Source organism: Mobula hypostoma, chromosome 1, assembly GCF_963921235.1.
Source record: "Mobula hypostoma chromosome 1, sMobHyp1.1, whole genome shotgun sequence".
Lineage (NCBI taxonomy): Eukaryota > Metazoa > Chordata > Chondrichthyes > Myliobatiformes > Myliobatidae > Mobula > Mobula hypostoma.
The window spans coordinates 221,473,981-221,491,787 of record NC_086097.1 but is presented as its reverse complement, the minus strand read 5'-3'; the positions used below and the strand labels follow the sequence as shown (position 1 = coordinate 221,491,787).

At 41.4% G+C, this 17,807-nt stretch overlaps 1 protein-coding gene across 2 annotated transcripts in view; it reads left to right on the top strand.

The window, feature by feature from the left end:
• eya1 (EYA transcriptional coactivator and phosphatase 1) overlaps positions 1 to 17,807 on the top strand; it is a 198,272-nt gene that overhangs the window by 91,878 nt on the left and 88,587 nt on the right. For both annotated transcript variants that reach the window (XM_063042018.1, XM_063042022.1), the window contains one exon: positions 331 to 414. In XM_063042018.1, coding sequence (XP_062898088.1) covers positions 331 to 414 — 84 coding nt within the window. The remainder of the gene's footprint in view (positions 1 to 330; positions 415 to 17,807) is intronic.

The following is a 17,807-nucleotide window of genomic DNA, read 5'->3' as shown; positions in this document are numbered from 1 at the left end:
ACAGTAGCAGTTTATTGTATTGATCTTTTAATGCTAATTCTCTTGACGAACGATCTGTTAAATGAATGAATTAGTTAATACAATGTAATCTGGTAACCACCAAGCACTAAGCTACCATCACCTGCATGCATTACCTCATTTGATGAGTGGCTTAACAATAGATTAGGCTGGTCTCAGGCTTTGACGTTAAGTCTTTTGGTGAGTAATGTAGAAACCTGGGTCATGACATAGTAGCACTTAACAACAACTCCCCCATGTTTTATGATTATTGATTGAGGTATCCTTTTACAATATGCAGAGGACAACATTGATTTCTTTGTCTTTTCACAGCGAGTGTTCATATGGGACCTGGATGAAACTATCATTGTTTTTCACTCTTTGCTCACAGGATCCTACGCCAATAGATATGGACGGGTAAGAACCAAGCAAAGTGACTGTGCACTTGAAGATTATTTTTTCTGAAGAATGTCTCATTGAGAAATATGATGAATGTTAGATTTTATTGAAAGTTTGTCATCATTGGAAGTTTATTTCATGGTTACATATAAATTTTAGGGATATCCCTATTTGGCAAAAACATTTTAAATGATTCCAAAGTAGTTATGAGTTATACGTGATGAGTTTGGTCTCTTACTGAATTCCTACTGTGATTTTTGAGCAAATGTTTGCCTTTCTTTTGAAAGGATTACCTTATCTTCTTATGGAACTACATTTCTCATTGATTTACCTCTAAGAAAACAATATTATATAGGATATAAAAATGTGGACATAGTAAAGTTAACGAGGGAGAGATTTGCATCAAAGTCTATGTTGTCTACTCCTTTGTCATATTTACAGCCCGGGACTTTGCTGGGTGGTCTACCCAGTATTATTCTTACAATGATTTTATGTAGTTGTTTGATAAAACTGAGAGACCATTTTAGAGGGCAGTTAAGAGTTGCAAAGCAGACCAATTAACACAATTCCCTTGTCCAAAAGACCTGAGAAACAAGCGGATTTTGATGGAAATCTGTAGCACTGCATCAGTGTTCTGAGCACGACATCAGGCAGTTTGCTTAGTAACATATGGCCAGGGATAATGCCCCTTCTTTTGCCCCAACTAAGATCAGGATCAGAATTAGGAACATTCTGGTTATAGTTTTATGATAGGATGAATGAGGGTAGTAGTTCATGAAAAACATGATATAACCATAATACTGGTTACACATTGCACACTGCTTCCAGTTTTTACTTTCATTAACTTTACTGGCTCTAGAGCAGTCGTTAATATGTCACCTGCATCACATTAATTTATTGACAAGAATAATTTTCTCCCCAGATTTTAATCTGCATCATTGAAAATATTTGAATGGCTCTTGAATGTGTTTGCTTATACAGTACACATCACTGCAGCTGGTTTCTCTACTGAATCCAAAGTAAATAACATGATAACGCTGGTTTGAAGGTGTGCGGGAGTGGTAGAGAAGTTGCCAGTGCAGTAAGAGTCAACTTTTAAGGATAATAAGGTCAATTTGCATGCGTAGCTGAAAGTAAAAAACTGAGGATTTTACAGGTTTGAAATAAAACAGAAAATACTGGAAATACTCAGTAGGTCAGATAGCACCTGTAAAGAGAGAAAACAGAGTTATTGTTTCATATTGATAGTTTTTTTTTAAAGTCAATGATGTGTGCTGTTAACATAATAAAATGACTCCACCCTTTCAAAAGAGGATGATCAAATAATGTTTAATTCTGAGCGACATGAGGAGAAATCGCAACTTTAAAAGAATGTCTAAAATGATGAGATGGAGAAGATTGAGGTGAAGTTGCTAAGGCAGCGGGTAGTGCTGCAGAGATCAGATTTTAATCCTCAGGTGCAGTTGATGCAGAGTTTCCCCTGGGTGAGCTTGTTTCCTCCTTCAGAGGAAAAGGATTTCTTGTGGGTTAAGCGGCTACTATATATTGCCCCCCCCCCCAGTGTAGGTGGATAGGAGAGATGGGAAATGAGACAGACGGGCTTGTATTAACGAGCCAGCATTAACCTGTTCAGCCAGGTAGTCTTCTTCTGAATTGTAAAGAAATATAAGAAATATAGTGATTGGTGAAATCATTTATTGTATAAGGACCAGTGAAAATCAAAACTCAGCAAATGCACAGAATTGGAGGGGTGCAGACAGTTGAGGGTTTGTAGACCTGGAGGAGGTGAAAATGATAAGAAAATGTAGGGCATCTAAAAGTTTGAAAACTAGATTGAGGAGTTTACAATTAGGTGTTGCTGAATCTGAAGACAGTGAGCTAATAGGTGTGATTCATGATGGGACTTAGTGTGAGCATGAGTCCAAACAGTAAAACTGTAGATGGGTTTAGTTTGTGGAGTGCAGAATGAAGGGAATGAGCAATGGAAATAGACGTATTTAAGGGCAGCAAACAAGTGAGCGGAGATTCAGCAGCAGGTAAGCCTAGACAGAGGGAGCTAATGTTACAGAGTTGAAAAGGTGAATGTTGGAGGCTTTGGCAATGGCCAAGGAATTTTTGAGGCTGAAAGCGATCTCTCACTGAAATGGGACACCAGGATGTAAATGGTGTAGGTCAGCCTCTGATTATAACTAGATAGAGTGATGGAGTCAGTAGATAGAGAACAGAGTTTGTGACAGAGTTCTAAACAAATATCAGCATTGTCAACATTGTTCTTTCCTACATGCAATTTAAGTCTTAGGTCTCCAGTGTGCTAGATTTGGGTTGTCTGGCAGGACCATTTGTTGAACAAGCTTACCTCCTGAGTTATTTAGTGTCAAGCCTATACGTATATATCACTAACAGCATGTCTTTGCAATTTTATTGAAAAAAAAACTGAGTTCCTTACCTTTGAAATCGTCAGCTCCCCAAATCGGTTCAGTCTTAAATCCAAAGTACATTTATTATCGAAGTATGTATACCACATACAGCCTTGAGACTCCTTCTTGAATACAATCGAAATTCCCAGAATTGTTCCCTGAACCTCCTCCAAACCCACTCCAATGTCAACACATCCATTCTTAGATAAGGGGCCTAAACTGCTCACGAAACTCCAAGTGAGGCTTCATCAATGCCTTATGAAGCCTCAGCATTGCATCCTTGCTTTTATATTCCAGTCCTCCCTCAATGAATATTACCATTGCATCTACCTACATCACCACCAGCTCAACCTGCAAGCTAACCTTTAGGGAATTCTGCAGGAGCACTCCCAAATCCCTTTGCACCTCAGCTCTTTGAATTTTCATTCCTTCTGTCAAACTACATGACCGTACACTTCCCGGCACTGTATTCCATCTGCCATTTCTTTGCCTACTCTCCTAAGGTGTTCAAGTCTTTCTACAGCCTCCCTGTTATCTCAGCACTACCTATCACTCCACCCATCTTCGTATCATCCAAAAAGCCATCAATTCCGTCAACCAAATAGTTGGCATATAGCATAAAAGGATGCAGTCCTAACACAGACCCCTGTGGAATACCATGAGTAACCAGTAGCCAATCAGAAAATGCAACCTTTATTCCCACTATTTGCCTCCTGCCAATCTGCCAAAGCTTTATCCATGCTAGTATCTTTCCTGTAATACCACAGGCTCTTATCTTGTTCAGCAGACACATGCACAACACCTTGTCCAAATAGTCAACATTCACAAGGTTCTCCTTTGTCAATCATGCTTGTTATTTACTCACAGAATTCCAACAAATTTGTCAGGCAAGATATTCCCTTAAGGAAACTATGCTGACTTTGGCCTGTTTTATCATGTGTCTCCAAGTACCCTGAGACCTTGTCCTTAATAATTGACTCCAACATCACTGAACCACTGAGGTCAGGCTAACTAGCCTATAATTTCCTTTCTTCTGCCTCCCCCTTCTTGAAAAGTGGAGTGACATTTGCAATTTTTCAGGCATCTGAAACCGCGTCAGAATCTAGTAATTTGTGAAAGGTCATTACTAATGCCTCCACAGTTTCTTCAGCCACCTCCTGAAGAACCCTGGGGTGTCATCTATCTGGTTGAAGTAACTTATGTATCTTCTGAACTTTCAGCTTCTTAAGCACCTATTTCCTAGTAATAGCAACTGCACTCACTGCTGCCCCTTGACATGCTTCAACTTCCAGCATACTGCTAGTGTCTTCCACAGTGAAGAGTAATTCAAAATGCTTATTTAGGTCATCTGCCCCCATTACTACCTCTACAGCATCATTTTCCTGTGCTCTGGTATCTACTAGCACTTCTCTTTTACTCTTTGTATATCTGAAAAAAAACTTGGTATCCTCTTTGATATTATTGGCTCATTTACAAACTTTGTGGCTTCATATTTCATCTTTTCACTCCTTATGAATTTTTAGTTGCCTTTTGTTGGTTTTTTATAACTTCCTAATCCTCTAACTTCCCACTAATTTTTGCTCCATTATGTACCCTGTCTTTGGCTTTTATGTTGTTTTTGACTTCCCTTGTCATCATCCTGCCTTTTAGAGTTGTTACGTAACCGGTAACAATGAATATCAATCGAGACGGGTTATATAAAAATAACCAAACATTTATTAATCACCGATAAACGGTAAGGGAAAAAAAAACCAACGAAAACTTTAACTGGAAGTTAACAGATATGCAGCCGTTCACCAACTCGCCACTCAGCTCTGGTTCTTAAAGTGTTAAATGCGAAAACAGTTCTTAAAGCAATACAGTCAGATATAGTTCTTAAAGTGATAACTTCGAAAGTCCAACAGATTTACACGTTCAATTGGGAGAGACTTCTCTGGAGAAGGATTTCTTCACAGACGCAACTTTACTGCTGGTTCTGTCCACAGGATTCATGATGCCGAAAATAAACAGTTTAAATCGACTGACCTTAAATCCCTTTAGAGAGAGAGAGCACCTTTGTACATGAACTCATTGCTTTTTCTGGCAAGAGTTATCTCGATGCAAGTTGCTACTCCAACGAAGACTCAATAAAGTCGATCCTTTATTAAACTGCCAAACGACTGCTCTCAATCCTTTGATTTTGCACTTCGATAAATTCTTCACTCTCCCTTCTAATGTTGGAATTGAGTAAATCAATACATCTAGCTAAAAATTCCAGTCTAAATAATAAGGTACTTTGCAACAGAACGCACAACCGTTTTAACAATTAAACTGCATCACCAAAAACAAACACACAACAGAAACGGAGATACAGCACGTTCTACCTGGAAATCTACAAACTCAAAAAACCCACTGCGTCACCTGGGTCAACCCTTGTATAGTCATGGGTCACATGTCATCACATGACCTCACATCGGCGGGAAAATCACATCAGGTGACCTCCAAAAGACCATTACATCATTCTCACAAAAAAACACATCTCCTTGAGCATGTATCAGAGTACATCTTCTTCTTTGGGATGTAGCTGGTTCATTACACAACACCCAATCCAGAAAAGCCTTTCCTCTGGTGGGCTCAACCACAAGCTGCTCTAAAAAGCCACCTCATAGCCATTCTTCAAATTCCATCTCTTGCGATCCAGCAGCAACCAGATTTTCCCAATCTACCTGCATATTGGAATCCCCCATGACTATCAGAACATTGCCTTTTGACGTGCCTTTTCTATCTCCTGTTACAATTTGTAGCCCACATCCTGGCTACTGTTCAGGGGCCTGTATATATAATTCCCATCAGGGTCTTTTTACCCTTGCAGTTTCTTAAATCTTCCCACAAGGATTCAAAATCGTCTGATCCTATGTTACCTCTTTTTAAGGACTTGATCTCATTTTTTTACCAACAGAGCCACCCCATCTCCTCCACCTACCTGTCTGTCCTTTTGATACAATATGTATCCTTGGATGTTAAGCTCCCAACTCTGACCTTCTTTCAGCCCCGGCTCAGTGATGCCTACAACATTATACCTGTCAATCGCTAACTGCATTCCAAGATCATCTCCCTTATTCCGTATTCTGCACGCATTCAACTATCACACACTGAGTCCTGTATTCACCATGCTTTTTGATTTTGCCCCCGTGTTACACTGCAGATCAACCCGCTGACTGCAGTTTGGCCCTATCATCTGCCTGTCTTTCCTCATAGTCTCACTACACACTGAACCAACTTGTATACCATCTGCCCTATCCTCAGCCCTATCAGTCCAGTTTCCATCCTCCTACCAATTTAATTTAAACCTTACCCAAGAGCTCTGGCAAACCTGCAGCAAGGATATTGGTCCCCCTCGGGTTGAGGTGTAACCTTTCTCTTTCATACAGGTAGTAGCTTCCCCAGAAGAGATACCGGTGATCCAGAAATCTGAAGCCATGTCCCCTGCAACACTTCCTCAACCACACATTCATCTGCCAAATCATCCTGTTCTTCTGTTCACTGGCACATGGCACAGGCAGCAATCCAGAGATTACTAATCTTGAGGTTCTACTTTTCAGCTTTGTGCCTAACTCCCTATATTCCCTCTTCAGAACCTCATCCCTTTTCTTACTTGTATCATTAATAACTACATGCACCACAACATCTGGCTGTTCACCCTCCCCCTTTAAAATGCTGTGGACCCAATCCGAGACATCCCTGACCCTAGCACCTGGGATGCAACATACTGTCTGGGTGTCCCTTTCACATCCACTAAATCTCATGTCTACTCCTCTTATTATGGGATCTCCTACCATTACTGCAATCCACTTCTCACTCCTTCCCTTCTCAGCCACCGGTCCAGACTCAGTTCCTGAGACCTGATTGCTACATTTCCCCCTTGGTAGATCATCCCCTTCAATAGTATAGTTATTATTGAGGGGAACCACCACAGGGATACTCCACACTGGCTGCTCATTTCCTTTCCTGCTCCTGGCAGTCACCCAGGCACCTGCCTCCTGCAACTTAGAGGTAACTACCTCTCTGTAGCTCCTATCCATTACCTCCTCATTCTCCTAAATGAGCCAAAGATTATCAAGATGCAGCCCCAGTTCCTTAACACATTCTCTGAGGAGCTGGAGGTCTCCCAGAACTCCCACGTCTCACACAAAGAACACAACACAACACAGCCCCTGGAGCCATTCCCATGGCACTAATTATGCACTAAAAGACAAAGAATGAAGAAGCCAAACCTGTTCTCATCTAAGCCTGTTGAACCAAAGCCTCCCCAATCTAACACTGGTCCTACAGTGGCCGCTCCACTTGTTCCTACCTTATCTTTATTTGCCCTTGCTAATGAATTGCAATACTATTGGGGCGGTGGTAAAAGTGAAAGCCCATGAACATTACTTTATAAATCCTCACCCCTGCCTGTCTGGGGCCTCCTCTGTCAATTCAATTGGGCCACTGAAAATAAATTGAGCAAACAATTTAGAAAGTAAATATATAACACGAAGAACATGAACCATAGAATTTTTGAAAGTGAGCCCACAGCCACGGAGCCAGTTCAGTGTTGCAAGTTCAGTAGTGGCCTGAACACTGGCTCATTGCTTACCCTCAGCCTCGTTGCTTTGATCTTTTTAATCAGACTCAGTCCTTAAATTGGCTAAATATTGGTTAATTTTCTGCTCGTGCCCAGGCCCTGCCACTTCAATCCAGACCCAAGTTTCAATCTGGTCCCAAGTCCACTTTAGCAATGACCGTCTTGGCCATACTTGTACCCTTGAGGGTCCAGTTTGCTGTATCCTTCCTGATACCGCAAAAACACCAGGCCATACAAACGTTTCAAAAGCACGGCTCCCAAAGGGAAACTACAAACTATCGATTGCATTGATTGTAGTCCAGAAAAAGTATAATTAATAGAATAATTAGTAGTTTTGTTTGCTGCCCATAAAATGTCACTGTGTCTTGCCGTTGTGACTCAGCCTTAAGAGGGCTGCTGGCAGCAAGAATACCAATCAAACTGATTTGTTGATAATCAGCAATATTGCAACAAATGCAGAACAGTGCTTGGAAAATTAGAGATATCTGCCTCCCAGTCATCCTGTTAGCTTTCTTTTCATCAGAAAAACCAGCATTTATAGAAATCATTCATAATCTTCTCAGACCAGGTAGAGTAGGTATATATATGTGAGTTCAATTAGGCGTCCTAAGAAGGTTATGAACTTGGATTTTACTGGTATTTCTACATTTACTGTCTATTGACCTCAGACTTGCCAACTAAGCTCTTGGTAATTTGTTAGCGGCATTACTCTGTTGGTTGTCTCATGGGGTTCAGCAGCAGAACCAGATTTTGCTGAGATTCTGCACCATTTGTCCTGAGGAATCTGCTCTTGCAACCTTTAAGCTCATGATTTTAAATGGGCAGTGCAGAGATTTGCAGAAAATTAAGACTATTGGCTTGTAAAATTCTTTTATCTAGTTTTATTTTAATTAATTTGGAAATATTTATGTAACTGAGACATACAAGAATTTCATAGTACTTTGCCACCTGTCGATGGTTTCCAAAGGAGTAGCATGGGAAGGTCCTGTAAGGGTTACCATGCCACTCTAACACATCTTTTGAGGCCCTACCTCTACCTAGGTCCTTATCACTTTGCTCTTGGTCTGTCCAGACAAGCAAGATTGACGTCCGGGTTCATCTAAGGTAGCATGGGACAAGGCATGACCAAAGGCTTGAACATGAGTACTGGGCCTGTGGCAGAAGGAAGTCAGTGGTCAATGTTTCCAACAACAAAAACCATTTGTCCTGACGAAGGGTCTCGGCCTGAAACGTCGACTGTACCTCTTCCTGGAGATGCTGCCTGGCCTGCTGCGTTCACCAGCAAGTTTGATGTGTGTTGCTTGAATTTCCAGCATCTGCAGAATTCCTGTTGTTTGCGTTTTTAAAAACAAAAACCATTTGCCTACTTGTTCAAATTCACAGAATAAAGTTCAGAAATATTGATCGTCATTCTGAGTTACTGAGCCATTAATTGTATTCCTTTCCAAGTATTCTTTTGTTTGGAAATCCTCAATCTGCTCACTCATTAAATTTATGCCTTTGTTTTGATGTGTAAACTATTTGAACCCTTAACTGATTCAGTGGTGTTTATTTACTTTGTGTTAGTCATGCATACTGAGCAAACAAGAACCCAGGATACTGCAGTCTCATTTCCGTGAGGCTTTATTGAAATAAGCTGCAAACCCCTGTTGAGACCAGGTCCTTTTTTAAAAAAATCCCAATTTATATTTGACTAAAATAAATAAAAATAAGACAAAGAAACATCACAGTTATCATTTGATCATATTTCTTTTCCACAAAATTTGAAACGCAGACATATGCCAAAGCAGTGGATACCTCAAAGAGCAAACACCTGAAATAGAGTTGCATGGATGCTTAAATGCAAACTTCCCTCCAATTCTCTTTGTGCACCAGTTCATGCAGGAATCCTGACACACCCAGTAGTATCCAGCAGTATTTCGTGCGTGATTAAATACCATTTCCATCATTTTCGGTCACGCAAACATGGTCTGCATAATCTGAGTTGTTCTTGCAGAGGTAGGCTCTCAAAGACCACTTCAGGGTGACTTAAAGTAAACCGTCAGCCTTCTATCTGTCACCAGCCCGACAACAATTGGCAAGCTTTTCTCAAATAAGAACCCCACTCCGAACAAAACTCATTCCCCATTCTCTTGACTCACCTATTGCCATGCCTAAGAAGAAGAAGAAGAAGAATATCTTTATTGTCATTGTTGTGGAGCAATGAAACATAGTTTAGCAGCTCAACGTTTTGCAGCATGACAAAGAATATATACATAAAATAAACTCTAAAACCTCAAGAGTGCAGTCCAAAATTAATAATATATGGATGGGGGGGAGGGGGCGGTGGTAGGACTACTGCACACCTGCCATTCCTGAAAGTGTGGTGCATTTAGCTGCCGCCATCTTAGGAGGGGGGCAGGAGAAGGGAAGGGGGTGTTATACATTTCACTGCTTGTGGGTAGAAGCTGTTAAGGAGTCTCTTTGTTTTCATCCTTAATGCTCTGTATCTCTTCCCAGAAGGTAGAGGGGAAAACAGGTGATGTCCAGGATGAGTGGGATCCTTTGAAATACAAGTAGCCTTCTTTTGAAGCCTGCCAGTGCCGAATCTCTGACACCTGATCCTTACCCTGATTTGCTAACAATTCCAGAACACAAACACGAGGAAATCTGCAGATGCTGGAATTTCAAGCAACACACATAGAAGTTGCTGGTGAACGCAGCAGGCCAGGCAGCATCTCTAGGAAGAGGTACAGTCGACGTTTCGGGCCGAGACCCTTGCCCATTGATGACCCGTTGTGGTTCATCAACCTCTTATTGAACCTGACTTTAGGTACTCTGGACAGTTGAATTTAGTTTTACCATGAGAATCATGCATTCTTCTGCATATTTTGTCTTCCATGACATTTATTGGAAAGATCAAGTTGCAATGGGATAGATTATCTTAGAATGAACTTTTCATAAGCAGTTACTGTCAGATTTTAGATCTTCGTTCATCCAAAACTGACAAGATTAGGCCAATTCCATTGCTTCCAGAAACCAGAAAAGTTACTTACTGCCTGTGATAGTGCCCACACTTCAGTGATGGCCTTTTGGATGAGGATGGCAAAAAGGTGACACGCACCTAGGAATGTGCTGCAGAAATGCTGGTACTCAGGATAAGACTTAAAGAAAAAGGTTCTGAAAAGCTGGGTTCAAACAAGTTAACTTTTAACAGGTCATTTTTCAATGCAGGCTTATTCAATTTAGTGATGGGTTTTATTTTGGCAAAGCTGATCATTTTGTATTAGTCATTTTAGCTACAATGCCTTGTGAGTAATACAGCACGTTAAATGGAATGTTCTGCGAACAATTGCTTCTTGCTGCGGATTGAAAACTATAAATAGGATAGATTCATCTGTTATGTTTATCATTTATCTTGATTGACACCAGCAATTCTTGGACATAAACCTGACAGTTCAAACCAGCTGCATGATGATTGGATTTTGGAGGCTGGGAAAAGGTTGGCAGTCTGCAGATAGCGCTGATGACTGTAGACAGGTGCACAATCTAAAAAACAGCTGAAGCCTGACATTTTCTTGCATGATTGCATCTGCAAATTTCCTGTCGAGTTAGTGCTGCTAGGAGAAAGACACCTTGTACTTGATAAGAAATAAGTTGATTTGTAATATTTATCACGAAAATAAATATGTTTTGGTAAGAATTTTATGAGAATCTACTGGGCTACAAATTCTCATGGATTTTAAAAAATTTTCTAGATTCAATACCATTGATAGGTTGTGAATTTTTTTTGCAGCAACAATAGAGTGCAATACATAATCTAAAACTTACAATAAGAAATATATATAAAAAATTAAATAAGTGTAAAAAGAGCAAAAACAGTGAGGTAGTGTTCAAGGGTTCATGAGTTGGTGCATGGTAGTGAAGTGGTTAGCACAACCCTTTGCAGTATCAGTGACCCGGGTTCAATACCCGCTGCTGTCTGTAAAGAGTTTGTACTTTCTCCCCATGACTGTGTGGATTTCCGCTGGGTGCTCTGGTTTCCTCCCAGTACAAAGACATACCTGTTGGTAAGTCATTGTAAATTGTCCCATGATCAAGCTAGGATTAAATCAGGGCATTGCTGGGCAGCATGGCTCAAGGGCCCAAAGGGCCTGCTCCATGTTGCATCTCACTAAATAAATAAAAGTTGATTCTTTGTCCATTCAGAAATTTGATGGCAAATGTGAAGAAGTTGTCCCTGAAACATTGAGCATGTGCCTTCAGGCTCCTGTTCTGGTACAATGTTCTGGGTCTTCATTGATAGATGCCAATTTTTTGAGGAATCGCCTTATTGATTGAAGGTGATGTTATTTAGAAAATGAGTGAGACACAAAGAGACTGCAGCTGCTGCAATCTGCTCACTCAGTGAATTTCTCTCACAGTTTATTTGTTGCTACAGGTGAAAAGAGTCCTTGCCTGTTTTCTGATCCTTGTTTGACTATGATAATTATTCATTGTAAAATTATATGAATAACCATTCCTGTTCTTCAGCACTTTTGAAAAAATGGTATTCAACCTATATTTTTCAGACCACTCTCTTGAGCTCTAAGGTTCCATACCAAGTTGTCATTCCTTCTTTTACTTAATCCTTACCCCCTCAAAGGTTTCTCCACAGTTCAACCACACCTTTGAGACAGTCACATTGAACTGCAAATCCTTATAAACATGCATGCATTGTAAGCTTTTTCCTTAAGTATGTTATTACAACTTTGAATGATTAGCTTCCAATTAGCGGCTTTAACACAAAAAAAACAAGAGTTTAATTAAGCACAATTTTTCTCTATCGTACAGCAGTACTTAGTTCTCAATAATTGCACAACAAATTTAGCACCAAGCTATCAACATAATTACAGTCTTTATCAGACCTGTTTAAAAAAAATCCCAGTACCAGATTAAACCCAATTCCATTCCTTTGCAGCCTTAATTATAAGTGAAACTTCATTTCACTTGAAGATCTCAGAATAAGCCTTTGAGCTTTTAAATAGAAGCTTTCTTGTTGCTTGGGAAATGTGACCTGTGAAAAGAATGAATAAATTTAGTGAATGCAGAGCTCTAATTTCAGAAACAATCAAAGGAATATTTCAACTACTGTCCACTGATAAATCTCACCAAAGCTCCTTTTTTAATGACTGGTCGTACATTTTTAATGCAGTTTTCCATCTATACCCAATAAAAGGTACATGTATTGGGAAGGTGCGGAAGGGAATTGTTCTCAGATGATTTTCTTCACGAATGGGACAGTAGGAGGTCAAAATCAATTTTACCAGCAGAAAAGCTGCACTAATTTTCTATTTAATGCCCACAGTGCAAACATCAAGAAAGCCTTGAGAAAGCTACCAGTTACTTACCTCAAAGTGGGTTAGAGCCAAAGGCAGGAGCAAAATGTAGTTGAGGTGTTTGCTCAATATGGGAACCCGAATACATCCGTAACACTTTCCACATCCTAAATATCAGGAGGATATTCATCTTTGAGTATTCTTAAAGGAGAATCCTCTGCTACATTGATGTATTGGAAAACTTACTTAAAATAATGATACATTAAAAAAAAGCAAATTTTTCAAATCACCAGCCTGCTGGAGGAACTCAGTATATGAACAGTGTCTCTGGGGAGGGAGAGGAAGGAATTTTAAACACCACTTCTTTCCCTACCCCACCCCACCCACCCCACCCCCACAGTTACTGCTCAATTCCCCCAAGTTTCTCATCCAGATTCTAGCATCTGCACTATTTTTTTAAACCTACTCTGACTGTTTGGACATTTTGAAAGGAAATATAATGCCTGCAGAACATTCTTAGCTCTTAAAGGAGACCTTCAGCAGTGTGCGCTTTTATTTTTAATCATTTAGCCCTCTCACTGGTTCCCCTCAAACTGAGGAAGACCAGGAGGAAGGAGTGCCCAAAATTGGACTGCAGGGAGCACAAACCAGAGGGTGGGGATTAGAACCCTTCTCTCTTAGAATTCACGTACCAAGGGCAACATACCTGCACTTCTCAAAGAAGCAGTGCATAAGGAGGCTGTCATAGGTTTGTGCCAGCTCTTGCAACAGGCCCTATAACTATCTGCCAGAACAAGCAGAACACTAGCTCCCAGATAGTTCACCTGCAGGCTGCCAGAAGGGTTAGAGGCAACATTAATTCACAGCCACATTCAGACAAAAACGGACTGAAGATATGTTTGGGTGAGCACGTGTTCTTATCTCATTACCCCAAGCATCTGGAAGCAGTATTACTGGGTTTCCACCAGCCCCAACATGATCCCACCATTCACATCTTCCCGGCCCCTCCCCTTCACCTCTCACTTCATGTCACTTTGATCTGATGCCCACCTCCCTTCATCCCATGATGTGTTCCCATGCACCAGAGGAGGTGCAACACCTGCCCATTTCCCCCTTGCCTTACCATCATCCAGCAATCATTCTGTGCAAAGCAGAATTCATTCCCATCCTTTCCAGTCTAGTCTGCTGCATTTGTTGTTTACAATGTGACATCTACAGGCAGAGTAGTGTGGGGCAGCCCAGTAGCATAGTGGTTCGCACAGTCGTTTTGCTGAGGCCTGTGCTCAATGTACAGGAGTGATTTCAAGTTTCTTGTTACATACCACTTTAATTCTCAATCTTATTCCCATTCTGATATGTCTGACTGTAGCCTCGTTCACTGCCATAGTCAGGCCCAGGTAACCAGAAGTAACATTCCATCTAGGCACTTTTCAACCTTCCAGAATGAACACAGAATTTTCCAACATAACAAACACCTTTCTCACTGTTTCCCAATATCACACTTGTGTCCCTATCTTTATAAAGTCTTATTAATAGATATTCTTCAATGCTCTTTATCACATGATCTGTCTTAACCAATAACTAGCAAAGAACAAACTACTGGAGGAACACAACAGGTCAAGCAGCATCTATGGAGATAGAAGTTGATATTCTGGGTTAGGATCCTGCATCTCCTTTTATCTGTCTTCATATTAACTGTTGTCTTACACCTCTAGCTCTGCTTTGAAAACTGTAAACCCTCCATTCTTTCTGCAGTTCTCTGGAAGAGTCACTGACTCAAAACATTACTTGTCCTGATTGGATCAGTTCTTCCAGCATTTCTGTTCTTGTTTCAGAACTCTGGGATTTGGTAGATTTATAATATTTTCCAAAGAACAGGGCATCACTGAAAGTGCCATGTTACCATGCATTCTACATAAAGAACACAGGTCAGGCAGGGTTGGGTTTTCCCAAAGGTACTCCTCCTTTTCCCAACTGCCTGTATCAGCAGAGCATTAACTTGCTTTAATATAGTGAAGCACAGCCTAAATGATCCATCACCAACCTTTTTCGGTCATGCAGATCCAACCCAACCAAAAGTCCGTTTGCACGGCTGTGTTGTGAGGCACAACAATCTGTGAGCAGCAACTGAGTCTCAAGCAACAGACCTGAAGCCCTGTTCCAAACCTGCCCTGATGTCTTATGTGGTGAAATGCCATTTTAATTTTATCTAATTGTCTGTTCATGAGAGACAATTAAAAACAACTGAAATAGATGTAACTAATTTAAAAAAGTAAAGAAATAACTAATTTTAAAATTACTTAACTAATAAATTAAATAAAACATTTTCAATAATTAAACTTAAGAAACACTCACACCGTAAGATATAGGAGCAGAATTAGGCCATTTGGCCCACCCTAACCAATCAAGAACCTATCGACCTCTGCCTTAACTATAACATGTTTCGATCCAGGTTGGAAATCTCCTCCAAATGATTGGTGCTGAGTTAAATTCTAGTATAAAGCAGGGTTTGGTAGGGGTCAGATATGAAATACGTCATTCACAGCAAGCTGGAGGAACTCAGCAGGTCGGGCAGCATCCGTGGAAAAGATTTGTCGACGTTTCGGGCCGGAACCCTTCGTCAGGACTGTAGGGGGAAGGGACAGAGGCCCTATAAAGAAGGTGGGGGAGGGTGGGAAGGAGAAGGCTGGTAGGTTCCAGGTGAAAAACCAGTAAGGGGAAAGATAAAGGGGTGGGGGAGGGGAAGCAGGGAGGTGATAGGCAGGAAAGGTGAAGAAAGAATAGGGGAAAACACAAAGGGTAGTAGGAGGCGGAACCAAGAGGGAGGTGGTAGGCAGCTGGGGGAGGGGACAGAGTGACATAGGATAGGGGAAGGGAGGGGGAGGGAATTACCGGAAGTTGGAGAATTTATGTTCATACCAAGGGGCTGGAGACTACCTAGATGGTATATGAGGTGTTGCTCCTCCAACCTGAGTTTGGCCTCATCATAGCAGTAGAGGAGGCCATGTATGGACGTATCTGAATGGGAGTGGGAAGCAGAGTTGAAGTGGGTGGCTACTGGGAGATCCTGTCTGTTTTGGCTGACGGAGCGGAGGTGCTCGATGAAGCGGTCCCCCAATCTGCGTCGGGTTTCACCGATGTAGAGGAGGCCCCATCTTCTTTATAGGACCTCAGCCCCTTCCCTTTTCAGTCCTGACGAAGGGTTCTGGCCCGAAACGTCGACCGATCTTTTCCACTGATGCTGCCCGACCTGCTGAGTTCCTCCAGCTTGTTGTGAGTGTTGCTTTGGCCCCAGCATCTGCAGATTATTTTGTGTTTATGAACTACATCATGTTCCTTAGCTTGACACACCCAAACTCAAAAATCATTAGAAGGGAAAAGATAATATATGAAAGCATGCTAGCAAAACAATAGTGTGGCACGTGGCCAAGTGGTAAGGGCATTGGACTAGTAATCTGAAGGTCATGGGTTCGAGCCTTGGCCGAGGCAGTGTGTGTGTCCTTGAGCAATGCACTTAACCACACAATGCTCCAGTCTACCCAGCTGAGAATAGGTACCGGAAAAAATGCTGGGGGTTAACCTCGCGATAGACTGGCATCCTATCTGGGGGGGAGGGGAGCCTCGTACTCTCAGTTGCTTCACGCCATGAAAACTGGCATAAGCACCGGCCTGATGGGCCACAAGGCTTGTGACAGACTTTAACCTAGCAAATAATATCAAAGTGGATAGTAAAAGTTTTTTTAAGTATGTTAAAAATAAAATAAAAAATGAGAATGGATATAGGGCTGCTAGAAAATGAGGTAGACAAAATAATAATGGGGGACAAGGAGATGGCTGATGAACAAAATGAGTATTTTGCGTCAGTCGTCTCTGTGGAAGACACTAGCAGTATGCCTGATGTTGTAGTGTGTGAAGGAAGAGAAGTTGGTGCAGTTCTGTTACAAGAGAGAAGGTGTTAAAAAAAGCTGAAAGACCTAAAGGTATATAAGTCATCCGGATCAGAGGAACTACATCCTAAGGTTCTGAAAGAGGCAGCGTTAGAGATTGTGGTGCCATTAGAAATGATCTTTCAAAAATCATTGGACTCTGGCATGGTGCCAGAGAAATGGAAAATTGCAAACGTTACTCCACTCTTTAAGAAAGGAGAAAGGCAGCAGAAGTGGAATTGTAGACCAGTTAGCCTGACCTCAGTGGTTGGGAAGATGCTAGAGTCAATTGTTAAGGATGAGGTGATGAAGTACTTGGTAATACGGTACAAGAGTCAGCATGCTTTCCTTCAGGGAAAATCCTGCCTGACGAACCTGTTGGAATTCTTTGAGGAGATTACAAGTAGGATAGATAAAGGGGATGCAGGGGATGTTGTATATCTGGACTTTCAGAAGGCCTTTGACAACGTGTCACACATGAGGCTGCTTACCAAGTTAAGAGCCCATTGTACTACAGGAAAGTTACTAAAATGGTTAGAGCATTGGCTGATTGGTAGGAGGCAGTGAGTGGGAATAAAAGGATCCTTGTCTGGTTGGCTGCCAGTGACTAGTGGTGTTTTGTAGGGGTCGGTGTTGGGACCACTTCATTTTATGTTGTATATAAATGATTTAGATGATGGAATGGATGGCTTTGTTGCCAGGTTTATAGAATATACAAAGGTTGGTGGAGGGGCAGGTAGTGTTGAGGAAGCAGGAAAGATGCAGAAGGACTTAAACAGGTTAGGAGGATGGGCAAGAAAGTGACAAACGAAATACAATGTTGGAAAATGCGTGGTCATGACTTTGGTAGTAGAAATATATGTGTGGACTATTTTCTAAATGGGGAGAAAATCCAGGAATCTGAGATGCAGAAGGACTTGGAAGTCCTTGTGCAGAACATCCCGAAGGTTAACTTGCAGGTTGAGTCGGTGGTGAGGAAGGCAAATACATTCATTTCAATAAGTCTAGAATACAAGAGCAAGGGTGTGATGCTGAGGCTTTATGAGGCACTGGGGAGGCCTCACCCTGAGTATTGTGAACAATTTTGGGCTCCTCATCATAAAAAAGATGTGCTGGCATTGGAGAAGGTTCAGAGGAGATTCACAAGGATGATTCCAGGAATGAAAGG